Source organism: Falco cherrug, chromosome 3 (assembly GCF_023634085.1).
Source record: "Falco cherrug isolate bFalChe1 chromosome 3, bFalChe1.pri, whole genome shotgun sequence".
NCBI classification, from domain to species: domain Eukaryota; kingdom Metazoa; phylum Chordata; class Aves; order Falconiformes; family Falconidae; genus Falco; species Falco cherrug.
The window spans coordinates 106,490,521-106,517,170 of record NC_073699.1 but is presented as its reverse complement, the minus strand read 5'-3'; the positions used below and the strand labels follow the sequence as shown (position 1 = coordinate 106,517,170).

The 26,650-nt window shown below is 58.4% G+C and overlaps 4 protein-coding genes across 6 annotated transcripts; 3 read left to right on the top strand and 1 right to left on the bottom strand.

Moving 5' to 3' along the window:
* Positions 1-19: 19 nt before the first annotated feature.
* TAS1R1 (taste 1 receptor member 1) lies at positions 20-4,760 on the top strand. The gene is made up of 6 exons (XM_055703526.1): positions 20-159; positions 235-541; positions 867-1,643; positions 2,037-2,249; positions 2,629-2,749; positions 3,788-4,760. Exons 1-6 carry the CDS (start codon positions 20-22, stop codon positions 4,753-4,755), a joined length of 2,526 nt encoding a protein of 841 aa, XP_055559501.1. The 3' UTR covers positions 4,756-4,760.
* A 129-nt stretch (positions 4,761-4,889) lies between these two features.
* On the top strand, positions 4,890-9,947 carry ZBTB48 (zinc finger and BTB domain containing 48). Its single transcript, XM_055703529.1, has 10 exons — positions 4,890-5,321; positions 5,426-5,667; positions 6,450-6,561; positions 6,943-7,035; positions 7,394-7,480; positions 7,883-8,037; positions 8,597-8,733; positions 9,132-9,296; positions 9,425-9,513; positions 9,596-9,947. The coding sequence occupies exons 1-10, from the start codon at positions 4,890-4,892 to the stop codon at positions 9,890-9,892; spliced, it is 1,809 nt and encodes a 602-aa protein (XP_055559504.1). The 3' UTR covers positions 9,893-9,947.
* Positions 9,948-10,781: 834 nt separating this feature from the next.
* KLHL21 (kelch like family member 21) lies at positions 10,782-20,332 on the bottom strand. 3 transcript variants are annotated; one of them, XM_055703531.1, is made up of 5 exons: positions 20,273-20,332; positions 18,671-19,773; positions 16,841-17,246; positions 13,947-14,019; positions 10,782-13,581 (listed from the first exon to the last, which is right to left on the bottom strand). In XM_055703531.1, exons 2-5 carry the CDS (start codon positions 19,692-19,694, stop codon positions 13,288-13,290), a joined length of 1,797 nt encoding a protein of 598 aa, XP_055559506.1. In that variant the 5' UTR covers positions 19,695-19,773; positions 20,273-20,332; the 3' UTR covers positions 10,782-13,287. The 3 variants fall into 3 exon arrangements, with proteins under 3 accessions (XP_055559506.1, XP_055559505.1, XP_027659103.2); XM_055703530.1 differs by having other exon boundaries at positions 18,671-19,701; positions 20,273-20,330; XM_027803302.2 differs by lacking the exon at positions 20,273-20,332 and having other exon boundaries at positions 18,671-20,249.
* Positions 20,333-20,390: 58 nt separating this feature from the next.
* On the top strand, positions 20,391-25,016 carry PHF13 (PHD finger protein 13). Its single transcript, XM_055705090.1, has 4 exons — positions 20,391-20,557; positions 20,970-21,071; positions 21,481-22,033; positions 22,443-25,016. The coding sequence occupies exons 1-4, from the start codon at positions 20,519-20,521 to the stop codon at positions 22,667-22,669; spliced, it is 921 nt and encodes a 306-aa protein (XP_055561065.1). The 5' UTR covers positions 20,391-20,518; the 3' UTR covers positions 22,670-25,016.
* The last annotated feature ends 1,634 nt before the right edge of the window (positions 25,017-26,650 follow it).

The window sequence follows — 26,650 nt, the reverse complement described above, 5'->3', positions numbered from 1 at the left end:
CGCCGTGCCCCGCCGCGCCATGCTGCCGCTGCCCGCCCTGCTCTGCCTCTGCGCGGCCGCCGCCGCCGCCTCCTCCGCCAGGCGCGGCGACTACCGCCTGGCCGGCCTCTTCCCGGTGCCGCGGGCCGCCGCCCGGCCGCTGGTGCACGGCTGCGACGCGTGAGTGCCCCTCGCCCCGCCTGCCCCCCGACACCCGCCGCTTTCCCCCCTGAAAACCGCTCTCCATCCGCACAGCGCCGCTGCCTTCAGGAGCCACGGCTCCTGCCTGGCCCTGGCCATGCGCTTTGCGGTGGAGGAGATAAACAACTCCAGCGCGCTGCTCCCCAACGTCACCTTGGGCTACGACATCCGCGCCACCTGCTCCGAGGCCGCCAACCTCCGCGCCGTGCTGCACGCCCTCGCCCGCAAGGGTGGGCAGGAGGTGGGGGCGCTGCCCCCCTTCCGCCGCTACGAGCCCGACGTGGTGGCCGTCATCGGGCCCGACAGCACCCGGCTGGCCCTCACCGCAGCGGCCGTCCTTGGCATCTTCCTCGTGCCAGAGGTGAGCGCGGCTCCCCCCCGCACCTGTCCCGAGGGGCGATGGCCTGAGGGATGGGGGGCTTGGCGCCGAGGAGCCGAGCCGGGTGAGCTGGAAGCACAGCCCCTCCCCGCAGGCGCTGGCCCAGGTCTCTTCCCGGGCGCTGTCAGCTGGCGGGCAGGAATTGCAGCCGGCTCACCGTCCTTTGAAGGTTTCTCTCACAGCAGCACGTTTGGCTCCAGGTCCGCTGCTCGCCCAGCCCCCTGTGTCTTGCAGAGACGGGCTGCCTGTGCCATCAGCTCTTCAGGGAGCGCAACCCCCTTCCTTTTTCTCCTGGCTCCCTTTGCAGGTGAGCTACAAAGCTTCCTTGGAGACGCTAAGCCTGAAGCGGTTCTACCCCTCGTTCCTGCGCACCATTCCCAGCGACAGGCAGCAAGTGAAGGCCATCTTCCTGCTGCTGCAGCAGTTTGGGTGGACTTGGGTTGCGCTGCTGGGCAGCGACAATGCCTACGGCAGGGACGGCCTGGATGCCCTCTACAAGCTGCTGATCGCAAGCAATGTGTGCGTTGCCTACCGAGGCATTATCCCCACCAACAAGGACGCCAACAGCCCAGAGCTCCACAACCTGGTCAGAATCCTTAGGGACGTCAGGGTCAACGTCACCGTCGTCTTCTCCAACAGAAAAAGCGCCCACCCTTTCTTTGAGGTGGTGGTCCAGAGGAACATCACAGGCATGGTGTGGGTGGGTTCTGAAGACTGGTCGTTAGCCCGAACAATCTGGCAGGTGCCTGGCATCCAGAGTATCGGCTCAGTGATTGGGATGTTGGTTGAGAAGACAGATTCCACGATGCTGAAACGCTTTGAATCTTGGAAGGCGGCAGAGGAAAGTGCTGCAGCTGAATGTGCAGGCAGCACAGAGGCAGGTGAGGGAGTCGGAGGCAGCGCTCAGCTGGACTGCACCCAGAGCTGCACTGCGTGCCACTTGCTCACCGCTGTCCCCAACACATACGATGCTCAAGCCTCCTTCAGCGTGTACTCTGCTGTGTACGCCGTGGCCCACGGCCTCCATGACCTGCTGGGCTGTGCCTCGGGGACATGCAGCAAAGGCACAGTTTATCCCTGGCAGGTAAGAGTGACTTGAGAAAGGTTATTGCTTGTGGAAGAGGATCCATGAGAATCCTTCCTCATAGGGAAGGATTTCCCCCTTGTGCCTAGGCGTTTTCTGTCCCTCCAAAAAGCTGGTGTCCCAGCTGAAGAACCCTGTGGGCTTTAGCTGCCTGTCAGAAAGCAGCCTGGACCTAGACACAGCCCCCTGCGCTAGATCACTTCTGTTTCAGCCCCTCACAGAAACCTGAAGGGGACTTTCTGCAGCGGGGCATACACTAGCTGTTGGGAGACTGGAAAGAGGAGCCAGAGCAGAAAGGGGGCCTTCCAGCACATCTCCCTCCCAAGACAAGGCACTCCTCAGTGAGAATCTTGTCATTGGGAAGGGCTCTTCTTTTACTTTTCTGGTTTACAGCTCCTACAAAAAATCAAGCAAGTAAACTTCACCCTGTACAAGAGCCACATCTCTTTTGACGCCAATGGGGACATTCATAAAGGCTATGACATAGTCATGTGGAACTGGAGCGGCCCAAGCTGGGCTTTTGATGTGATAGGAACTTTCCATGTGAACCCCGACAGGCTGAGCATTGACCAGGGCAAAATCCTGTGGCACACAAAAGATGGCCAGGTACTGTTCTGCATCCAGATCTTACTTATTCCTTACTGCTGAGCCAGCTGCACCCCAGCACTGCCAGTTCTGGGGTATTTCCCCACAGCAGGACAAAAAAGGGGGGAGAGGCAGGCAGTATGGGAGGGCAGTCCACGTTCCAAGAATCAGTTTTCATCCTTCCAAAAAACAAACTGTGTGAGAACTGCAAAGGCTCCTACTTTTACCTTTAAACACTCGCTTTCCCACCACCTTTGTAACAACCACAGTGTGGCAAGCTCTCAGCTCCTGCCCAGGCTCTGTCCTGAAAGCTGGCAGCAAGCTGCCTGAATGCTGTCAAGCCTGGGCCTGGTGCTCAGCAAGGTTTCCTGCTGCCTGACCCTTGCTGTGCTCCTGGCAGGCTCCCGCCTCGGTGTGCTCCGAGGCCTGTCAGCCAGGGGAGAAGCGGCTACAGCAGACCCGCCACCGATGCTGCTTCAGCTGCGTGGCCTGTCCATCAGGAACCTTCCTGAACAGATCGGGTCAGTATGCCCCAGGGGGCTGCTACCTCCCTTTCCTTCCTGCTTGGCTCCCCTGCCCGCACCCTGCCTCCTCCTCCTCTCAGCTTCTCGTTTGCATCTTGCCATTCCCCCAGCTTCTTCCCTCCTGCTTCCTCTTCCTCCCTGTGGTCAGTAAAAACCTCTGAGCTGACCTGACCACGATCGGTCTGACTCCTATTTGCTTACCCCTGGGTATGCAAAGCCTGTGCCCTGCGCTTTCCGGGGAGTGCTGCCCACAGTGGGCCCACGCAGTCAAAGAGCCAGCAGAGCCCCTTCTCCCACGGCTGGTGGACAAGGGATGTCCGGCCTGACAGCTGTTTCTTCCACCACATCCTATGGGAGGGAAATTCAAATTCGAGTCGGCGGTTGCATTTGTGCCCCAGATGGCACTCGGGGCTTCTACACCACACGACTGCCAGCAGCTGGTATATGGAAATGTCCCCTGCCCAGGTCAGGTGGCAACAATCTCCTGTCTTGGAGTCAGCAGCCGCAACAACAAAGCCCTGGCTGGCAGCCTTGGCTCACTCTTGGGCTGAGAAGGGTGGAAATGGCCAGCTCCAGGTAACAGCGGAGCGGGGAGCCCCCAGTCCCAGCCAGTCAGCATGACTGTTCCATACCTCTGCCTGCAGAAGGCTGCTGCAGACCCCTCCCTGCCTTTGCAGGTTAGTGCTGCATGCACAAGCCCCTTCCCGCCTGCAGCCCACAGGCCCCTGAGCCTCGGCTCACCCAGCTGAGCTCCTGCGGGCCTCGCGCTTCTCAGCCTAAGCAACAGACCTGTGGAAAGTCCACTGCAGGGGATTTGGGGGTGGGGTGTGTGTGTGTCTTTTGGGAAAAGAGCCCTCTCTGCACCTCAAGGCTTAGAAGCACCCAAGGGCAAGGAGCAGCACGTGGGGAGCAGGCAGCTCTTGCAGAGAGCCTGGGGGACTGCGAGGGCAGGGTGCGCCACCGTGGCGGATCTCTTACCGGGCTCCGTGGTGTGTGATGTGCCTCTGTCACTACCTGGGCTCGTATCCTCCGCAGATCTCTATGGCTGCCAGTCCTGTGGGGTAGATGAGTGGGCCCCAGCAAGGAGTGAAGCTTGCTTCAACCGCACCGTGGAGTTTCTGTCCTGGTCCGAGCCCCTCTCCTTGGCATTGCTGACCCCCACCGTCCTCCTCATGCTGCTCATGGCAGGGCTAGCCATCCTCTTTGCCCTGAACGCCTCCACGCCGGTAGTCAAGTCTGCGGGTGGGAAAATGTGCTTCCTCATGCTGGGCTCTTTGGCCAGCACCTGCAGCAGCATCTTCTGCTACTTCGGGGAGCCCACCAGGCACACGTGCCTGCTGCGCCTCCCCCTCTTTGCCATCAGCTTCACTGTCTTCCTCTCCTGCGTGGCGACACGCTCCTTCCAGATCATCTGCATCTTTAAGCTGAACACGCGCTGGCCGGCCCTCTACGAGGCCTGGCTGCGGCGCAGGGGGCCGGTGCTCTTCGTGGCCACCAGCACGGCGGCCCAGGCGGTGCTGTGCCTGGCCTCGGAGGCCGCCAGCCCCTCCGTGCCGTGGCGGGACTACGGCGTGTCGGCCGAGCGAGTGGTGCTGGAGTGCGGCCCGAGCGCCGCGCTGGGCGGGGCCGCCGCCATCGCCTACACCCTGCTGCTCAGCACCTGCTGCTTCGTCCTCAGCTACGCGGGCAAGGACCTGCCCGCCAGCTACAACGAGGCCAAGTGCCTGACCTGCAGCCTGCTGCTGCACCTCGCCTGCACCGCCGCCGTCCTCTGCACGCGGGACGCCTTCCGCGGCCGGGAGGAGGCGGTGGCGCGGGTGCTCGGCTCCCTCTGCACGCTCAGCGCCCTGCTAGGCGGCTACTTCCTCCCCAAGGCCTTCGTCATCCTCCTGCGGCCGCACCTCAACACGCCCGAGCACTTCCAGATGGCGATCCAGCGCTACACGCGGCGCCTGGCCGAGGCGGCGGAACGCGGCGCCACCGACCCGCCGCGGGGCCGCTGAGACGGCAGGCGCGCGCAGCCCCTTCCCTTCCGGCCACGCCCCCTCGCGTCACATCCGGCGCGCCGCGCCCGGCCGTCACATCCGGCGTGCTGCCAAGATGGCGGCGGCGCGCTGGGCCCGGTAGCGGCGCGGCTATGGCGGCGGCGGCGGCACACAGCGTCCGCGTCCTGCGGGAGCTGAACCGGCAGCGCGCGGCGGGGCAGTTCTGTGACGCGACGCTGGGGGTGGGCGGTCGGGAGTTCCGCGCCCACTGGCCGGTGCTGGCCAGCTGCTCCCGCTTCTTCCGCGCCCGCGGCCCCGGCGGCCCGGTGGTGCTGCCCGAGGGCCTCGCCGACACCTTCCAGCTCCTCCTCGATTTCTTCTACACCGGCCGCCTGGCGCTCACCGCCCACAACCGTTCGCGCCTGCTGGCCGCCGCCGAGCAGCTCGGCGTGCCCGACGCCGTGGCGCTCTGCCGCGCCTTCCGCCCCACCGCCGCCCGCCAGCGGCCCCGCCGCGCCGCCCCGAGCCGCCCCGGGCAGGCGGACAGCGCGGCCTCGGCAGCCCCGCAGCCCGGCGGGCAGGCGGTGCGTGAGGGCGACGGGAGCGGGGGGGGGGGGGGGCGCGGAGAGCGGGAGAGGGCAAGCGCCCGGCGGGGGAGGCGCGGTGACGGCCGCCTGTTCCCTCGCAGGCCACCCCCCCGGCCCCGGAGGAGGCGGCGGCGGGCGACGACGGGCGGGGGGACAGCGACGCCGAGTCCCTTCCCGAGAAAAAAGCCCTGCGGAGCAAAAAGACCCCCCTGCCAGGGAAGGTGCCTGGCAGCACGGGGGCGGCGGGGACGCTGGGGAGCAGAAAAGGTACAGCGGTGCCGGTTGAGTGCCCCACATGTCATAAAACCTTCCTCAGCAAATATTACCTTAAAGTGCACAACAGGTAAACGCTCCGAATTTTCCTTTCCCTCGTGTTCGCGCGTAGGGCCCCACCCCGCGAGGCTCCGCCTCTTCCCACCACTTCTTCCACAGGGGGTGAGCGGTTGGCCTGGCTCGCTGGCCGGTCTTGAGGCCTTGGTGCCCCCTGGGATAGAAAACGAGGTCCCCTCTGTCCCCCAGGGTGGAAAAGGAGGTCCCCTCTGCTTGCCCCACCAGGGTGGGCTTGCTCTGAGCTGGGGCGGGGGTTACATGTCTCTGAAATGCTTCTGCGAGCTGTGCTGACTGCCCGGAGCTTCTGCTCTCGGGCAGTGGAGCAGCCTGACTCAAAGAGAAGGTGTTGAGCACATGCCGGCTGCAGGTGGATGATGGAAAATTCTCCTTCTGGGCTTTCAAAATCAGCAGGGGCTGGGGGGGAGTTTGCCTGGGTTGTGGGGAGCACCGGCCAGGTGCTGTGAGGAGCTTCGCGGTTGATAGCGGAGAGCAAAGCGGGTGCCTGCAGAGAGGGTGCTTCGCTCGTCTGTGAGGGGCAAACCTCAGCCCTACGAAATCGAGGTTTTGCAGAGCGCAGCAAGCACAAACAGCTCGACTGTGCTCTGATGGGATCAGCAAAGCTGACATAAAAGGCGGCTTCTGGGCACTGAATGTTGGTGTGGGGTGGACGGTGTGTGAAAGCTGTCTGGTCCTTCCTCCTCCCTTCCCAGTTCCTTCCTAGTGTCCTCGCTGGGCCCATTCGTGCATCTCTGCTGTTGGACCGGCAGTGACTGATGTTCTCTGTATTCCCCCTAGGAAACACACTGGAGAAAAGCCATTTGAATGTTCCAAATGCGGCAAATGTTATTTTAGAAAAGAGAATCTCCTGGAACACGAAGCCAGAAATTGCATGAACCGATCTGAGCAGGTACACCCGGGAAGCTGCCGCTGGCGGTCTGGAAAGTGGGTGCCGTTTGGCAGGAGCATAATTGGAACCGTTGTCCAGCCACAGTCCACATCACACTGCTGCCAAACAAAAAGCCCTCAGCACCGCTGCATGGCATGTGCGCTGCAGCCAGGACCTCCCCCCACGTCCACTGCCAAAGTGGATGGCGGCAGCTTTTGTCCAATTTACCAGACAACTCTCATTTTGCCTGTTTTCTCAAGCCTAGAAGGCTACTCTCTGTACTGTGAAAGATCCAGGTTGTTGTGGGCACAGGTTAAACATCATAACCAGTGGTTTGTGCTGGGGGCTTTGCGTCGGACTCTTGGTTCTGTGGAAGCTGATGCCTCCCCTGCCTTTTAACAGGTTTTCACATGCTCAGTCTGCCAGGAGGTGTTCAAGAGGCGAATGGAGCTGCGGCTGCACATGGTGTCGCACACGGGGGAGATGCCATACAAGGTCAGCAGTGCCAGCCTTCAGCATCCCTACAAATGGCTACTGGACACTGGTGTGAAGGAAGAGGGGGCGAGCCTTGCTGTTTTGGGGCAGCCTGGCCCAGCCGATGGGGAACCGAGCGTACCTGCTCCCTTCCCCGGTCTGTGGCTGCCTGCTGAGGGTCGCTCCCCATCTCAGAGCAGAATGTGCTTCAGGGAGGCACCAAAGGCAGCTGCATTCTGTGGCCTTACCAGGGATTAGTGATCTCTGTCAGAATGGTACTCCCCTGCCCATTGCACCAGCGCGCTGCTGGACCTCTCCTCGCACCAAAATTGCTGTTTGGGGGGCAGCTGGGAGCTGACTCTCCCCTCTTGTCTTTCAGTGCTCCTCCTGTGCCCAGCAGTTCATGCAGAAGAAGGACCTACAGAGCCACATGATCAAGCTGCATGGCGCACCAAAGCCCCACGCAGTAAGGGGAGCAGGCGGGCAGCGGTGGGGTTTTGGGAAGGAATAGCCCCGTCCTTGGGCCTGGCCTAGAGAATGGCACCCACTGTCCTGCCGGCTCTGTTTGGCGAGGCAGGGAATTCCAGAGCTGCTGGAAATTTTTTTGGGGATACAGGAGCAGCCCTCATCATTTTTTTGGCTGACAGACCCACACACTGGCCAGCATTTCACCTTTGTCAGGGTGTCTCATCTCACGAGGCATCTTGGAGCTGGGGGTGCTGCTGCAGGTGGCCGTGGGGAGGGCCCCAAAGCGGCAGTGACGGGTGGAGGGACAGGTCTTGGGCAGCGAGCGGCTCTGTTGTGAGTGTACGCTGCAAACCGCGCCCGGGCGAGCTGCCTAACCCTGCGCTCTCCTGTGGCCTTGCAGTGCTCGACCTGCTCCAAGTGCTTTCTGTCTCGGACAGAGCTGCGCCTGCACGAGGCCTTCAAGCACCGGGGAGAGAAGCTGTTTGTCTGCGAGGAGTGTGGGCACAGGGCCTCGAGTCGCAACGGCCTGCAGATGCACATCAAGGCCAAACACAGGTACGACGTGACCGTGTCCTCACCTGCTTCACCCTGGCTCTCCTGGTTGTGCTTCCTCCCCTGAGGGCCCGGCGGGGTGGTGCTGGGGGGAGGAGCTGGCTGGAGGGCAGAAAGCAGCCCCTTCCCAGAGGTGCAGGCCTGAAACTTCTGCCAGAAACCTGGCGAGGGGCCAGGCGGCATTCTGCTTTTCTCCCTTCCAGATGAAGAGCAGACTGTTGGCGCTTCCTCTGGGGGTGCGACTGTAGTAACCCAGGCGATGTCTGGAGCTCATCAGCTCAGCTAATTCAAGTTACCAAAGCAGCCAGCGCACACCAGCAGCTGCTCTCCATGCTCATCCTTAGCATGCCCATTTCCTGGGCTGGTTATGACAAGGGGCGGGAGGCTTCTGCTCGGGAGCCCGTGGCTGCAGAGTAGCGTTTGTGGGCCTCCAAAATGCTGTAGGACGAGATGGGTTGAAGCGGGATTTAATGACAAGAACTTCGGGCAAGGAGCAGCAGCTGACCCGAGGGGCTGCAGCGGGCAAAGGCAGAGCTGATGGCAGCGTTTCCCCTGCTCGCAGGAACGAGCGGCCCTATGTTTGCGAGTTCTGCCACCACGCCTTCACCCAGAAAGCCAACCTCAACATGCACCTGCGCACGCACACCGGCGAGAAGCCCTTCCAGTGCCACCTCTGCGGCAAGACCTTCAGGACGCAAGGTACACCCCAGGCGCGCGGCTGGGGCATCGGGGATGTCCAGAAAACAGCCCTGCTGCAAAACCCACCTTCTCCTCCTGCCTGCTTCCCCCAGGGAGCAAAGCCACGCTCTTCTGAGTGTGTGCTACCGCTGAGGAAGGCACATTCCCATTACCTCCTTCGCCCCCACGGCACAAAAGAGGAAGAAATTAAAGAATTTCCCCCAGTAACCCTTAGCCTGAAGCAGCAGGCTGCTGCCTGTGCTGCTTCTAAGCCTTCCTAACCCGCCTGGCACAGACCGACTGCGCTGGGCACTTGCGGTCTTTGCCGTGGTGCGGCTCGTACCTGAGCCGTGGGCCAGGGGGCACGCGCCACGCCGCTGACCCGCAGCTCTGCCCCTCTCTCTCCCTGCGAATGGCAGCGAGCCTGGACAAGCACAACCGGACCCACACCGGGGAGCGCCCCTTCCGCTGCGAGTTCTGCGATCAGCGCTTCACGGAGAAGGGGCCGCTGCTGAGGCACATCGCCAGCCGGCACCAGGAGGGGAGGCCCCACTTCTGCCAGATCTGCGGGAAAACGTTCAAAGGTAACGGGCCAGGCGTGGAGCTTGCGCGTGGCTCTGGCAAAGCTGCCCGTCTTTCCACGGCGTGGGTTGGTGGCGCTGCGAGCCAGTACGTGGTGCTGCTGCCAACGGGCTCTGGGTTCCCTTCTCAGCTGTCGAACAGCTGCGCGTCCACGTCCGCCGGCACAAGGGCGTGAGGAAGTTCGAGTGCACCGAGTGTGGCTACAAGTTCACCCGGCAGGTGAGGCCGTCCCCGGCTCTGGGGACCCCCACGGAGCGCTGCGCCCGGGAGCCAGCCCTCACCGTGCCTTTCACTTTTGCAGGCTCACTTGAGGCGCCACATGGAGATTCACGACCGGGTGGAGAACTACAACCCCCGGCAGCGCAAGCTGCGGAACCTGATCATCGAGGACGAGAAGGCTGTGGTGGTGGCACTGCAGCCGCCCCCAGAGCTGGAGGTGGGCTCAGCCGAGGTGATAGTGGAGTCCCTGGCCCGTGGCTCCCTGCCCGAGGAGATCCCCATGCAGAGACTCTGCTCAAACGAGAACTTCTCTACGGCAGATGTGATTGAGCAGTCGCTAATTATAACAACAACAATTCCCGAAGACTGTGAAACATAGCGCGACCGCCTGCGCGCGTCCTTCCTCCCAAAACACAATAAAGCGTTAGGCCGGAGCCGCTCTGCCACGCTTGTTCTTTTCATGTTGTGCCATCCACTCCTCCCCCTCCTTCCCTGCCAGCTCCTGCCCCAGATGGCAGGGAAATGAAGTTACAACGAAGTTGTAATCGGTTCCCAAGTGAAGCAACAACCACAAAGCTACTGAAATAAACGTACGTGTGCTGTGTGAGGCAGGAGGGGACCGGTGCCTCTCTGTGTAACACTGAATTGCTTTCTAACGAGCTCGAGCTCTCGTTTGCGGCTGGCAGGATGGCTGGCGCATGCCTCCCCTTTCCTCTGGTGCTCCCGCCTCGCCTCTGAGCCGGGAGGCTGGCATTAAAGCTTACCTGGCCCCGAAGAGCATGGCTCTGCCCCTTTCCTTCAACACCTGCCCAAAGGATTGTTCCCTGCGTTAAATTTGTGCCTTAGTTCTGCTCTGTTTTGTCAAACTGCTGCCAACTGCTGTTCCTGGAGCCCATGAAAGGCAGGGCCGGACCTTCACCTTCTCACCATCCAGGTAATTCAGCTGCTGCTTAGCTTGAAACACATTATCTCAAGGAGCCCAACAATGCTCAGCTCTGGTTTTTAGGTGTGAAGATTTCTATTTCTCTGAAGCAGCAGGATCCAGGGTTGCTGTAACGCTGAGAACTGTTCTGTGTATTCCCAGAGGGGGGAAGAGCACCGCCTGCAGCCAACTGCCCCAAAATCACAGCCACACTCTCTCCCCTTTCCCTCTGTTACTCGCCGAGATAGCTGAAAGGCTCCACTTCAAATGCACCTCAGGCCTAGAAAGAGAAATGTCACAGTAAGAACTGACTCCAGAAACCTTCCCCCCAAAGAGAAAAGGGAGATTTATGTAACACATTTTATTTAACTTGACTGCTGCAAGTAAATTTAAAAACAAACTCAGAATAAAAATACATTATCTGTAAAATGCCTTTGTTTCAAAGGATGGTATTTAAACTGTACTCAAAGATGCAGACACAATGAATTTTACAAAAAATAAATATAGATTGGTAACTGTTCAGCCAGTTGGGGAATTTGGGGGTGGCAGGTCTAGCAGCGAGCACTACAGTACGAGACAGAGTGTGCGTACTATTTATAGTTCAGCATAAATACTTCAGTCTGCAACACGAGTCCAGCTGCGCAGTGCGCGCCGTCTCCCTCCAGGCACGACATGGCGCCACGGGGATGGGCTGCTCTGGCCTCCTGGCTCGGCGTGGCAGGACACGGCCATTACTCCCAGAAACGAAGGAGCCACCCTGGATTGCGAGGCCCCCGCGCCTCCCCCGCGCCTCCCAGCCCACAGCAGCGCCGGGGAGGGTTTTAAACCGAGAGGCTGCAGCAGCCAGGCAAGGCCCCTCCGCAATCCTCCGCTGGCGTGCAGCGGTTTCAAGGCACTGTCAAAGTTTCAGGCTTGGAGAACAGCCGGGGTTTCGCAAACGGCTTTCCCAAGTTCCACAGCTGAGGAGCGTGGCATAAAACAGCACTCGGGGCACAACAGATGTTCTTAAAGCTGTGAAGAAGCTGATGTTGTGGAGATGGGGCTGCGGCACGAGGCGATCCAAGGGCAAGCCAGAGGGCACGTGATCAAGTCAATGGGCTTTCCATCTCCCAATTAAGCTTAAATGCAATTTTTTTTTTTCCTATTGGTTAAGAAGAAAAGACTGAAAAAGCGAACACATCCAGCCAACGTTCGGCCACTGGTACACTTTGCAGTTCTCCCAAAGGTGCGACGCTCGTTTTGAGGCGGGCCCTACCGCGGCTTTGACTGTTTGCTCCTTAAAGAAACGTTTGCCAGTAAACTGCGCGCAGCTTCTCTTCAGCTAAGGTAGATAGAGGAAATACAGCCTGAGCTAGCTAGGTCACTTGGGCAAGTATAAAGGCAAATCTTACACAGGCCAAAAAAAATACCAGCAAACCCCAAAGAAGAAGAAAAAAACCCCTAAAATAACTACCTTTCAATCTGCAACACTCTGCCTACCTGCTACACCTTTACCAAAATGCCTCAGCGGCATTTTCTGATTGCCCAGATCCTGAGAGCTCCCGCAAACCGGAGGCACGACGGGCACGACACCTCTCCAAAGGTCTGGCGGGTTCCTTCACAGGAGGCGATGAATTTGAAAGCGATTCTGCATCACGGTGTCTCAACACTGCCAGCAATGCTGCAAGCTGGCAGAGAATCTCCTGAGGAAGCTGCGCTCACCTTTCCTGGTAAGGTGTTAGGTTTGTTTTTTTTTTTTTCCCTAAACTAAAAAACTTAGCTCCTTCAAAATGGTGAAGAAACAAAAATCATCCCTTGCTGCACAGGGCCAACCTGCCCAACCCCACACGCTGGCCGAGGGCTCGGCCTAGCAGAACCGCCAGCAAACAGCCCTCGCCACAAGAAGGGGCTTTTTCTGCCTAGTTCAGCTCCATATCAAGGCACCGGGTCCCACCTGGAAGGGAGAAGGGCTCCTCCCCGACGGGGCAGCTGCTCCTGGGGCCAACCAAGGGGGGTACTTGCTTCTCGCCTTAAAGGGGGGCACAGCTGGGGTGATCGGAAACAATCTAGTTGGGAGAACACGATTAAAAGATAAATAAGGGTGTTTCTTCTGAGAAGGAAAAGTGCTCTGTTAGGAAGGGTTGGAAAACAAATACCTGCAGAAATTTAAATGCCACAACTTAAAAAACCTCACCAAAACACAGGGAGAACTAAGGATCAGAGAGAGGGGAAGGTGAAGCTGCATCACCTGACCTCAGCGAGGTCCCTGCTACAGGATGCCTGCTCTTCCTGAAGGCATGAAGGGGAACTGAGGACCACAGCAACAGGCAGGAAAGGCCCCTAACGGACCTCCAGCTTCTCATGGCAAGGCCTTTCCCCGCTCTAACCACGCAGAGGAAGGCATGCACGGGAAGTCTGTCTTCCTCCGAGGCACAGGACAGAGGGGTTCCAGACCACCGTCCTAACAGACAGGCCCCTCCCAAGAAAAGAAACCGAAGAAAGGAGTTTGGTGGCAAAGAAAGCGTTACGGGGTGAAGGAACTCCAGGCGAAAGGTGTCTGACCAAAAGCCATAAGCTGCGACGCTGCGGCGACATTCATCGTGCTCGCTTTCCTCAGAGTTCACCTCTTGGGTCTCTGCGGGCAGCGCGGTGCCTCCTCCTGCCCCAGGGAAGGGCCGAGGGAAGCTGCAGCGGAGGCCTGGCTGGCTGCCGGCTGCGGTTCCACAACAGCACGTCAAGCATTCAGTTTTCACTCCCTCTACGATCAGTACTTTTTTGTTTCCAGGCACTGCTTTGCCTCTGCCTTCTCTCAAAGCAACACAGGTTCTGGATAGCGAACTCGCCTCAAGCCAGGGGGACAGCGCCTTCCCCCACTAACGAAGCTCGTTAAGGTTCTGGTTGTGAAGGTTTTCACGCTGCCTGTTCAAGTTGATGGTGTTGTCCAGCGTGATGCCGTCATCCTCCTGTGTGGTTTCTGGCATGAACTGCCGGAATATGCTGACGCTGCCGTGCCAGAAGATGGGCTCGGGGAGTCGGCCCACCACGCTCCACGTTCGTGTCTCAGGGTCGTAGGCTTCCAGGACGTCTGAGAGTTCGAACGTGTTATCGTAGCCGCCAGAGACATAGAGCTTCCCGCCGAGCACGGCCACGCTCCCCCCAACATGCACCTACAACATAAAAATAAACATAAACAATCAGAAAGGAGGGTTTTGCCCAAGCAGGCAGACAATGAAATGTTGGGTACTGTCCCACAACTGCTCACTGGGACCGGGCTCAGCACCCACCAGCTGCTGGCTCTGAACCAAACCACGGGGGGAACAGAGCTTTCCAGTGGCACCCAGCTCCTGCACGCTGGGCTGAACACCCGGCCACACAACTACAGGCCAGGATTTTTTCTTCCAGGTGACTCCGATACGCTGAAATGCGTTTCACATGCAAGGGGTTACAACTGAAAGAGCACCTGGTTTTCCAAAGGGAATTTAAGCCAATTTTTAACACTGATGGGCATCCCATAGGCCGGTAAGCGTCCTACCTGAAGCATGGCAGGGATTTTATCCCATTCATTCTTTGCTGGATTGTAAACATCCACTTCAGCAGAGTCATCTCTGTGGGAGATAACACAAAATTACTCTTCTGAGTTCTACAAACCTCCCGTCTTGTGAAGCCCCCAGTTCAACAGCCTGAAATGCCACCGCAAGCACTTCTGCTCCAATCCCATGACTTGTATCGGAGACCGAAGGGTTCCTGTACAAATGCAGAGGTCTCGACGCAGACCCCAGCCTTCTCCTGCGCCAGCCGTGATGCTCAGCCCCAGGAAACGCCTGGAGCTCTCTGGTGTGCCCCTGCCCACGAGGCAGGCTGGCACAGGCCTTGTGCATGTACCACATATTAGCGCAGGAGCACAGCCCATTCTCAGAGCCAGTGACCTACACCCAAAGAGCACGAGTGCCCCTCCGGAGCTTCTCTACAGGCAAAGCAATGTGCTCTATACTGTCTGGTGTACGCTGAGTTTTAGGACACTGCCTAGGAGGGAAGGCAGCAGACAAAATGACCAGAAACAGAGCAAACTGACAGCACATGCCATTTCCCACCCAGACCAATACAGCTTTAGTGCCAAGTGCTTCAGGGTCTAGAAGAAAAATTACTGCTGTGCTGGAGAGGCTTAAACCTCTGTGTACTTCAAAGTAATGGCATCCCTACTGTTGGAGTTTTTTGCCAACGCCAAATTTAGATGGGCCAGAGGACTGGACCGTGAGGGAAGAGCTGGTGGTGGCAGCGTAATCCCCCAAGGCTTCTCTCAGCCGTTCCACCCGCGACATGGGAGGGCGACAGCAACAGGTGAGGAAGTTTGTGCTCCAGAAACGCATGCTGCTGACACAGGAATGTGAAGAGGACAAGGTCAGGGCAGCCGGAGAAGTGCCATCACTTACTGCAAGACAGTCCTGCTATAGACAGATTCAAAAGGCTGCAAGGAATATTTCATTGTCTCTGTATCTATCGTGACATGGTGCGTTGACATGTGCTGGTCACTAGGTACTGCTATCGACTGCTCATGTGAATCTGAGCAGGGGAGGGAGTGAAAATAAATAAGAAGTCTGACCTGCAACAGGAGTGCCTGTTCAGCAAACTATTACATCAGCAATCAGTCTGCTAAGCCTGTGGCGCAGCCAACTGCGTGCCACGGGGCTTTCTGGGTACGTTCCACACAAGCGTATCTAAGGTACCCGAAAGACACACGCCTGAAAACCAGTTTCTTTAGTTTGAGTTACTTCTGCGATGTGCCTGGAACCAAGCTGATACTCATCTGAACGAAACATCTTTAACACGAGCACATGTATGTGAGCGCTCCAAGCCCCACCGAGTGGCACCAAGACCAACCCTTCTTCCTCCGAACTGCTCAGAACCAAGAGCTGGCACCTGCCTTGGGACACAGCGCTGCTGCCGAGCCCTTTGTACCTGAACAAACCGCTGCTGCTCACATCACTGCCCGTAACTAACAGCAGCAGGCGAGTCAAATGCTTCCAAGTCTGAAGCTGAAAACCCTGAAGAAATGGAAGGGAAACAAGGTGACAGGCCAGAAGCTCCGCTCCCATCTCAGGGCTAGCTCCAAGAAGGATGCAGCGGAAGACCTAAGCCCCCCTGCTGTGCTGTATTTATACTTATAAAACTAGTCCCATTAGAGGGGATCTTCAGTCAGAAGCTTTAGCCTGAGCTATTAAAAGTAACCAAAAAATGAGTTTGTGACTTTTACTGGTAACCTATTCCTCTGTCCTCCAAAGATTACCTTATAGCTGTACAGAACAGCATGTGAAATGAGGGGAGAAAAATTTGGTCCCGATAATCTCCTTGTTAACTCCTGCATAAGTGATCAGAAATGCTAAAGTGTCAATCATCAGTCTTTTAAAATGGAAAAAGGAAAACCTATAGAATCAGCTTGTGACAAATAGCCAAAGAGCTAGAAGACCCCTGCCAGTATTTACTGAAAACCAGGTGACTCCAAGGGCTATCTGCAAACAACTGCCAGGAACCAAGACACTTGGCTGAACCCAAATCAATCAAAGAAAATGCCTTGGGTAGAAGTTGCTGCTTTATGCAAAGCCAAGAGGAGACGAAAAGAAGAAAAGGGTCTGGAGGCCATCACAGAACTCTGTTTGCTCAGAGTCAACGTGACAAGATGAGATGCTTCAGTGCTAGCATGCCTTTCAGTTTATTTTTAATTAAGTGGATAACTGAAGTATTTGCGCCACCAGGATAGCTCTAGATGGGTAATTAAGTCCCTAATTGGAAAGGCGCTTAAAAATAGTGACCAATCATTTCATCTTCACTCCTCTTATCTCTGCTGAGACGGAAGATGTCCTCGCCTGCGCTACAGTTTAACGTTTTCTTGGAGCTTACTCATTTATTTATAGTAACAAGGGGTGGGGGTTGAACCAGAAGCCAAGAAAACCGAGAAGTCTATTTCCAAGCAGGGCTGCTGACTTCAGCCGGATCTATACCTGGCTGTTCCCCAGCCCATGGGTTTAGATTCAGACATTTTTACACAGTTTTAAGCGTGGCTCTTTGAGGTCTAGCTACAACAGAAGCAAAAGACGGAGGGGTGGCAGTTTACGGACGCACCTGCGCCAGAGGAAGCACTGCCATGCTCTCCCAATGCAGTGCTCTCCTATGACCACCCACCAAATCCACATGCCTTCCCGGGGAATCACAGAATAGTTGGGATTGGAAGGGGCCTCTGGAGATCATCCAGTCCACCACCCTGCTAAAGCAGGCTCTCCTAGAGCAGGCTGCACAGTCACATCCAGGTGGATTCTGAATGTCTCTAGAGAAGGAGAATCCACAACCTCTCTAGGCAAAAGAGGAAAAAAGGAAGCCCCGGGGTTGCCTCATGAGGACACAGGGAGGGAGGTTATCGCTCCCGCTACTCACCTTATGAAGTACATGAGGCCGTTGAGAGTGACGGTCTTTGGGGCAAAGGACCAGGGAGGCAGGTGGCCGCAGTTCACGAGGGACCACAGGTCACTGTCAGGGTCGTAGCACTGCATAACCATGGACTCCTTGCCAGCCAGGGAGCCTATAGCAAACAGCTTGCCGCGGCATGAGGTGGTGGAGCAGTTGTCCATGGGGTACAGCATGGGCTGCAGAGCCTCCCAGCTGTCCACCGAGTGGTCGTAGCGCTCCGTGCTGTCGGAGGCGATCACATACAGCAGCCCGTCCAGAACCGTGGAGCTGTGGTATTCTCTGGCTTTCAGCATGGGAGACACCTCCGTCCACTCGTTGACGCTGGAATTGTACCTCCAGACGCAGTCGTACAGCCTGGAGCCGTCCGATCCGCCTGCAGCACAGCATGCCACGTTTCAAAGTGTGATTTCACAAAGGGAAGTACTAGGGGGTGATGGAAGAGGGGTTGGCTCGGGACTGGCATCTTTGCTCTGTCTTCCAGCTACGCCTTCTTAATACCCACCCCCACTCATCTGCTTCCTGGGGCCACAGATTATGAAAATATGTTGGTACTGGAGGACACTGGCATGCACCACCAGGATTTTAATGGAAGCTTTGCACCATTTCTTTCCCAGCCAGCCAGGAAGGACTTTTCCCATGTCGTTCCTAGTCGGTACTCAGACACAACTCAAAACACATCTCCCAGGGCTGACTACCTCCATCCTTCTAAATAACAATTTTCTCTCCCATTTTGCAACCCCTGCTGCACTACTATCCAGAGGCTGCTGCAATGTTGTGGACACCAATGCTCACCAGTGCCTGGCTGCCCAGGCAGCATTACGGCTGGCAGCACGGAAGCCTTCCAACCCTCCCCACTGCCAGCGCTACACCAACACTAAGCAGAGCGACCAAAGATCCCCACCAGCAGCAGCCTCACCGAAGCACAGGGCTCCCAGCAGCATCGGCACCCCCAGACCTGCCTGGGATTGTTCTGGGAAACTCCCAAGGGACATAAGGGACATCAAACGAGCTGTGTGGTAGCCCATCATTTTTACAGCTCTGCCCTTAAGGCAAATCCTTGTTTTCTGCTCATGACTAGGGAATAAACAGTTTTCTGTTCACCTGCATTTGACCTGCCCTTCAAATCTTTGTCAGTGCGTCCTGCACACCCAGAGCAAGCTGTTCTGCGGCGCCTGGTTTCCCAGGCCTTGGTTTGTTAAGGCTGCCGCAAGGCTGCTGCTCCAGCTATGGGGATGTAGTTCAAAGGAGGCATCTACACGTGGATTAACAGCCAAAATTACACATCCGTGTCACCTTGAGAGAAGTAATTATAGCCCCAGCGGACTGCGAGGAGGCAGGATTTGTGCTGGGGAAGGTACTGTGACTCATAGGCAGTGACTGGCTGAGGAACCTGGGGCTTTCTGACACGCCTCTTGCCTCAAGCACGCGCTGGATTTGTGATTCATGGGGCTCTGTACCCAAACAGCTTCTTCGCAGACAGAAATTCAAAACCCTCTCAAGTCATTCCTGTCCCCCAGAGTGAGCAATTAGAAAGATCCACTGGTGCAAGAGCTGTGACTTCTGCCCCTGTGCTCAGAAGCATTACTTGCGACAAAATACCTCCCAGATTGAGATCAGCTGCTAAATCCAGCACTGACTCCAGGAGTCCCTACGCCCATCTTCAGGCTGCAGTTGTACTGAGCCTGAGCAGAGTTTCACACGCCCTGCTACCCCAAGAAAAGCCAAGCCTTGCTGCTAGAACCATGTGTTTTCAACGGAAATCTTAACACCAGTTCTTCTGCGCCCCACACGCCTTACCAGTGACATAGATGTCATTGCCCAGCGCAGCGACGCTGTAGCCCCCACCCAGGTGCTCAGGGAACTCTGCCAGGTAGCGCCAGTGGCCAGTACGTGGGTTGTAGCAGTCAACGGTGACGAGCTCGTCGCAGTCACGGTCACAGCCACCGACGAGGACGAGGATCTCGGCGAGGCCGGTGGAGGGCCGAGGGCGCATGCGGGCGCAGGGCCCCCGGTCGTGGCGGTCAAGGCGAGCAGCCTGGAAGTCGCGGGCCTCACGCAGGAGGCGCAGGCAGGGCGGGCAGCGGGCCACCAGTGGCTCGCCCTCCACGTGGGCCAGCAGGTAGAAGCGGCGCACAAAGGGCAGGCGGACATGGGCCAGGAGCTGGGGCAGCAGCGGGGCACGGGTGGCGGGGTCAGCACGCACCCAGCGCAGTGCCAGCTGGAAGGCGGCCTCCTCCTTAGGCACACAGAGCCCATCGTCCCGCAGGTAGGAGAGGAGGCGTGGAAGCGGCAGCCGTTCCAGCTGAGCGCCCAACTCGCCCACATGGCGCAGGACAAAGCGGTGGGCAGCAGCCGCCAGTGCCGGGCAGGCGAAGGCCTCGGCAAAGTCCTGCATCTCCAGGGCATTGGCGGGCTCCAGCTGGCGTGCCAGCCAGGCGCCACAGGCCTCCTTGACTGCAGGGAACTGCAGCAGGTCAGCAGCGCGCAGGAGGCGCTCGGCAATGTCGGGGCCCAGCCCTCCCACCCGGCCGGTGTAGGCGAAGTCGAGGAGGCGTGCCAGGCACTCGGGCTCCACACCGTGCAGCCGCACCCGCTCAGCCCGTGCCTCCCGCAGCGCCCCGCCAAACATGGCACGGAAATAGCCGGAGGCGGCAGCCAGGACGGCACGGTGTGCCCCAAACTCCCGGCCGCCCGCTACCACCGTCACATCCAGAAGGCTCCGCTCGGCTCGCAGCGCGCTCAGCCCCCGCAGCAGGGACACCGCGTGCGCTGGCTCCCCGGTGGCCGCCGCCGTCGCGCCGCTGCCCGTGCTCGCCGCCATGCCGTGCCTGTGGGAGCACACGCCGTGTCACGCCCTGCGCGGAGCCCCTCAGGGGTCACCCCAGGAGCAGCTTACAGGACTAAGGAAAGAAAGAAAAAAAGAGGACAGGCTGGGTTAGCACAGGGAGAAACGTTCCCAGCCCGGGAAGCGGGACAGAAGTACGCAGCCCTGGAAAACACCCCCTGCCCCGCGGAGCAGCCCAAGGCGCGGGCCCCGCCGAGGCGGGCGGCGTTTGTACGCGGCCCGTGCGGCAACTCCGCCGGGTTGCGGCCCCCGGGAGCCGCCCGCAGCTCCGCGGGCCGGCAGCGCTGCGGGCCCAGGCGGCCCGGTCCCCCGGCGCGGTGCCCGGGCGGGAGCAGCACCCCCGCCGCCTCCCGGCGCGCCCACCGGGGGCCTTTCCTCAGACGCCAGGCCCTGGCCCTGCGGGCTGGCCCTCACCGCGGGCGGAGGCCCGGGCTCACGCCTCCGGCGGAGAGGCCGCTCCCCCCCCAACGCCTTAGCGGCGGTTCCGCGGCGGGCTCCCGCCCGCCAGTACCCCCCTGGCCGCCGGTGCCCCCCCACATCGCCACCGGGCTCACCGCCGGGCTCCACGTTCCGCTCCGCTCGGCTCCGCTCAGCGCCGCCCTCGCCCCGCCCCCGCCCCGCCCCCGCTCCCGGCGGCCCCCGCGGCCGCACTGCGCACGCCCGGACTACGGCTCCCGGCGGCCCCCGCGCGGGCGGCCGCCCCTTCGCCGCCTCCCGCCGGTACCGAGCGGTTCGCGGGTGTCGGCGCTGCCCGGTTACCGCCGCCGCCCCGGCCCCGCCTCCGCCTCCCGCGCCGGGACATGGACTCCGACTCCTGCGCCTCCCCGTTCGCCCCGGAGGTGAGCCGGGCCCCGTGGGCTCGGGAGGGGGGGGGGGCGTCTCCCGCCGCCCGGCCCGACCCGACCCGGCCCGTTCCGACCCGGCCCGGCTCGGTCGCCGGTACCCACTCCCCGCCGCCGCCCCGGCGCGGGGCCGGGGCCATCTTGTGCCGCCCGAACGCGGAGCGGCGGGGTGAGGAATGGCGGCGGCACGCCCCGCCGTGCCCTGCTGTGGGGGCCGGCCCGCCGGAGGGCCCGGTACCGAGAGCGGCGGGGGGGGGGGGGGCGCGGGGGGGGCGCGGGGGGGGGGGCTGCCCGGCGGCTGGTGGCGGTTGGGGGTGGGGCGGCGGCGGGCGGGGCCGGGCTGCGGGGAGCGGCGGCGGCGGCGCCTCCCCCCGGCCGTGCCCGGCCCCGCTGACCCCCCTTCCCGCAGGATTTCTCCCCCGCCTCCCGGCGGCACCGCACCGTGGAGGACTTCAACAAGTTCTGCACCTTCGTCTTGGCCTACGCCGGCTACATCCCGTACCCGCAGGAGGTGAGAAGCGCCGGGACCGGCCCCCCCCCCCCACCTCGGGGATCCCCCGTGCCCCCCCCCCCCCCCCCCCCCCCCCCCCGCGGCAGGGTCTGCTGCGCTTTTCCCGAATATCGGCTGCCGTCCCCGGGACAAAAGGGGGACCCGCAGCAGGTGGGAGGGCTGGAGGCACCGGGAGGGGGACGCTCTTTGGGCGGGGTGAGAAGAGTGGAGCCCGGGGTCGCCGTTCCCTGCCCAGGATCCCTGCGGGAGGGTGCGAGGGAGATCCCTGCGGCAGCACAGGGAGAGCAGGAGCCTGGGTGAGATGGGCCACGCCAGGCAGTGCTGCGGGGGAGAGGGCACAGTGCCTCAGTGCCACACACGAGCCGGCTCCAATTAAAGGCTTTTATCTGCTTTTCTCGATGTTTTCCAGGAAACGCCACTAAGGAACAGCCCCAGCCCTCCCAACAGCACTGGGGGCACGATTGACAGCGATAGCTGGGAGCCCCGCTTCAATGACATCCCCTCTTCCGTTGCCCTGCCCACCAAGAACAGAAAGAACTTTAGTCAGCTTAAGCGAGCAAAACCATACGGTTCCCTGTTCCAGCGGGCAAAACCCAGCAACTTCCTGCCGGAGCGAAAGCAAATTGATAAGATCAGGAAGAAGAAGAAGCTGAAGAGGAGGGAAACAGAAGTGTCTGCAGAGGAGGACTATGAGGAGAAGCTGCTGGACCTGGAGACAGAGGACTCTTACGTAGAGACGCCGATGAGCCCCTCGTCTGAGGGTGACCCTCAGTCTGCGACCGAGCACTGCTCGGTATGGGACTCTGACACGCCATCCAGCGTCTCCTACCCTGCCGTGACGGCTGAGCAGACGGTGGAGATCCAGAGTGTCGGCAAACGAACGGTCATTCGACAGGGGAAGCAGGTGGTCTTTCGGGATGAGGATGGCACTGGTGATGATGAGGACATCATGGTGGATTCGGGTAGGTGGCCTGGCTGGCTGAAGGGGATTAGGCAGGTGGAAGTGGTGCTGCTCTTGCCGAGCTCTTTGCAGTTTACTTGCAGTGGGAGGAGAACGCCAAGGTGTGCTGCCTGGCAGGATTCAGTAGCAGTTGGGGTTTTTGGGGGAATGGGGGGGTGGTTGGCTGCTTTCACAGTAAAACTGAGTGAGAAGCTGTGACTGTATAAAAGCAGGCAGTTCTCCTCTCATGGATTACGGCCTCTTTTGTACTGCTGAGAGTCTCTGCCTGCACAAGAGAGACCTGGAAAAAATCAGCAAAGTGCTTGTCTTTGAAACCCAGGTTTCAATCTAGTGGGAAAGGAGAGCAAAATTCCCAGCGCAGGCGGGAGGTGTTGGCAGTTAAAACCATTACTTGCCATTTCTTTTTGCAGATGATGACTCGTGGGACCTAGTCACTTGCTTCTGCATGAAGCCTTTCGCCGGGCGGCCGATGATCGAGTGTAACGAGTGCCATACCTGGATCCACCTCTCCTGCGCCAAAATCCGCAAGTCGAATGTCCCAGAGGTCTACATATGCCAGAAGTGCCGGGACTCCAAGTTTGACATTCGCCGTTCGAACCGTTCCCGGACGGGCTCGCGCAGGCGCTTTCTGGACTAGGGGAGGGAGGGGTGTGCTGGTGCGCTGCTTGGGCGGGCGGGCGAGTTGTGGACACCGGCCGGGAGGCTGGGGAGAGCTCCCCCGAACTGCTGCTGCTCAGGCTGACGGGCCACCCCGCCGGCCTGTGGTAACAGGGACGAAGAATCACCAAGTCACGGGCGGCTGGGGCTGGAAGAGGCTGACCGGTCAGAACTGCTGCTAGATACTGATTAGTTCAAGGGACAGACTAAGCTGTCTGGGTTCGGTGGGGTTTTGTCCGGTTACGACTATGAATTGGGTGATGTCTGGGGAATGTATAATACCTTTGCCACGTATGTTTTCTCATCCCATCGGGAAACCGCAAACCTTCTCTGTCCTAGGAAGCTCCTCCTCCTCCAAAGATGGGGGAGGAGGAGGAGGGAATCTGTGTGAAGAGTCTGAAAAGTAAATGGCCATGTGTTTTAATTTTAATGTAATATTATACCTGCCCTTTTGTCCGTATGTATCAATCTTAGAGATTCTGAGGCTCCACAGGAGTGAGCGCCAATGCGTACTGACCTCTGTGTGATCTGCCCCCTCTTCAGCGGGCTCAGGCTGTAGGGGAATTCTGTGATTTGGCATCGCTCAAGTGCAAATGGGGCATCTTCCTGCACTGAGGGACCGGCACGTTTGAAGGACAAGAGCAGCCCTTCTTCTGGATGGGCAGCACTAGGGATTAAGCATCACCAGATTTCTTCCTAGAAGGTCTCTCCTTACAGTGACTTTTCATGACTTTGTTTTGCATGATTGGCTCAGATGTGTGTATGGAGGAATACCGTTTGCTCCATTTCCTGGCCCTTCGTTAAACTTTAAGGTCCTGTTTTAAGAAGACGATGACTCTCCCTTTTCTCAGTCCAGAATTCCAACGTGGACTGTAAAAGGGGCCATAGTAAACTTAGAACCTGGCAGGTCTGGTTTGGGATTTGATCATTTCCATCCAAGTACGACAGCTGAGCTGACTTTTGGTTTTGCTGTCTGTTTTATGAGACTGGATTTGTAATCAAAAAAAAATGGAATCTGTAACCTATTGGTTGCAAATTACACAGACAAAAGCAAATGCTACGCAGCCAGCAAGGTGAAGTGCAATGAAGATCCATCCAGTGCGGGGGAGGACAGGAGAGCGCCCAGGCCCCACCAACACTGCAGTCCCTCGACAGGACTTCCTGGGGCCCCAGCCCAAGGGAAATCCATTCAGGAACGTGACAGGGAGTCGAGGCTCGTGCGCGAGGCCACCAAGATGGCAGTGTTGTTCCTCGACGACTAAACAGAGTGAGCCGTACATATCGCACAAATTCAGTTGACGTTTCGAGGTATTTCTCTGAAGTTCTGCCTGCTGAACAATACGCGCCCTGTCTGGTGAGACCATGAGGCAAGGGGAATCGCTGGCGAGTACCACAGCCAAAGCAAGACGAGCCGTACTGGTAGGAGTGTCCATGTTGGTCCTGCAGATGCACCGCATTAGGCCACTGCCTTATCCAAGCGCTGGTTCGTCAGGAGATGCATCCTGGTGATGACGGACATCTTGGCAGCACACAGAGTCAGGTACCCTCCTTCAGGTGTTTGACACGGCGCTGCCAAAGCCTCAGGCAGACGGCCCAGCACTGCGGTGCCCTGCGGCTCCCTGGCGTGGAACACAGGGGCAGGAAACATCTGCCGGCCCAGGTCGGGATGGCAGAGCTGCACGATGTGCAACTGTGCCTCTGCCCTGCTTCTTCACAAAAATCCAGTTCCACCAACCTGCAGCAACCGACTCTGGGTTCTGAAAACCGGCTCCAGCGTCTGTAAAATCTTAAGACCATGACTGTGGTACGCTGCCCTCTGGAAGCTACACGGAACCACTAAGGAGTTTGCCAAAGACTTGCCCCTGACGGCTGCCTGACTGTTCTTTGCAGCCAGAAAAATAACCAAAGTTCTTAAATGCTGCCATTTCACTCTGCAAACAGAAAGGCTTTGGAAGATCCCAGTCACAAGCTGTGTAAGGGTTGGACCTGCTCTGAAAATTGGCATCTCTTGTGTTTACAGCGTGTCTGCAATTCAGCTGGACCTCCGTGGAACGTGTTCCTGAAGCTTTTATGGGAGAAATGGCGAACTGCCAAGCAAACTGGCTCTTTTTCACAGAGGTTCAATACTAATCCACGTGACTGACTCTTGTTCTGTTACCTTTTCAGATTTATCCCAATAGGTGGTGTCTGAGAAGTCCAGCACATTACAGTATCAGCAGAGAGAAAAAAAAAGTAACACCTCCATTCTTTTAGTTCATCACTTTCAGCCATGTATAATTATAGTTTAATTCAGAACTTTATTTTTTCATTAAAGCTGTTTTAATGAACCATGTTTTTTTCTTAAATGTGAAGCAAGTGAACAATGATTTTGTCTTATTCCAAACTCGGGAGTCTGCTGTTCTGATTTACTGGTGTGTAAAGCAGTTGTGCCAGGTGGCAGCAAGTCGTGGTGCTTCAAGCGCTCTTCCCTGAACGGTATGCAAAGTCAGGTATGGGTAGGAAGCGCCACAAATGTCTCTTTTGTGTGCCGACAGGTATCCCCACCTCTCTTTGTAGCAGTTGTTCCTTCCCCAGCCTCTGCTGTGAGTAAATTGTGGTGGAGCCCTGTCGCTGGTGTAGGGACAAGCGTGGGGCAGGGGGAGCAGTGGGATGCAGGCGATGCCTGCTGCTGCGGAGCCCAGCGCGGCCAAAGGCAGCGGGATGCTGCACTGGGCTTGCTGACAGGGACCTGCCAAGGGCGGTGCAAAGGCTGGTGTGAACCTGGGGGGAGAGGGTTTGTGTCAGGCTGCCTACGGTGGTGGTGGCGGCACATGGTCCTGTTCGTGGAGAGTGCCTGAGAGCAGGCCTGGCGTGCAGCAGCTGGGCGTGGGGCAACTCATGGCAGGCGAGACTGCTGGCCAAGGTGAGCGTGTGCCTGTCCCCGCTGCCTGAGCGCCTGGTCCCTGCAGGGCTGGGCACCGCAGCCTCAGCTAATGGGGCCATGCTGCATCTGCCTCGCAAAGGCTGGTCTGCTCAGCCAGACCCAACCCAAAGCCCCTGCAAGCCCTCCGGGGGCCGTGCCGAAGGAGACCTCCTTCCCTCCCACCGCTGCCCCACTGCAGGGCAGCGCCGAAGGGTGCTGGTGCCTCGCTGCCACCCCTCAGCTCCTGTATGTGCCACGGCCCCGAGGGCACTGCTGCTCAGTCAGCTGCCTTCAAAGCTGCGGCCTTCACACCCTGGCAAACTTAAAAGATGGCTCGACTCTTTGGAAATGGCACTGGGATCATATTAGAAGCCAAGATCTGGTTCCTTATAGCTTCTCTTTTAATTCTTATTTGTAATTCTGCATTATATAGTGATAGAAGTCCCAAAGGAGTTGTAGCTCTAAGATGGCAGCTTCTCATAGAGCAGAAATGGTGTTGAAAGCAGCAGTGGGGCTCTTATTTACAGTCTCTAGAACTTTGCGCTGACAGAAAATAAATAAGAGAGGAGGAGGTGGCCTGGAGTCAGTATTGAGCAGGAGAGGCTGACACAGTACCTCGCTTCAAGGGAGGAGAGGGAAAGGACAGGCAGTGGACTCCATCCTCCAGATACAGTTCAGCAGCGCTTGACAATTACAAACACTGCAAGAAAGCAAAACCACAGCTCACGCTTTCACTACTGCAAAGAAGAACCTGCTGCAGCAGCCTCATGGATGGGGAAAGGGCACTGGCACTACTTGAAAGGAGGGGAAAAGAGCAAGTGAATCCTTGCCGGGCTGATCTGGCAGGAAACCCCAGGCTATATACTGTTAATGATGTTTAGCTGGGGAACGGGGCAATGCCTGTGTCAGTATTAATCATGAGGGATTTTACTTTAACAAGAGTCACAAATTGAAAAGTTCAAAGCACAAAGTTCAGGTTCATCTGTCCCTTGCACAGACTTCTTTGCAATGAGACAAAGAGAATTCCAAGGTACTGGGGGAAGGCAGGAGAACCCAGCG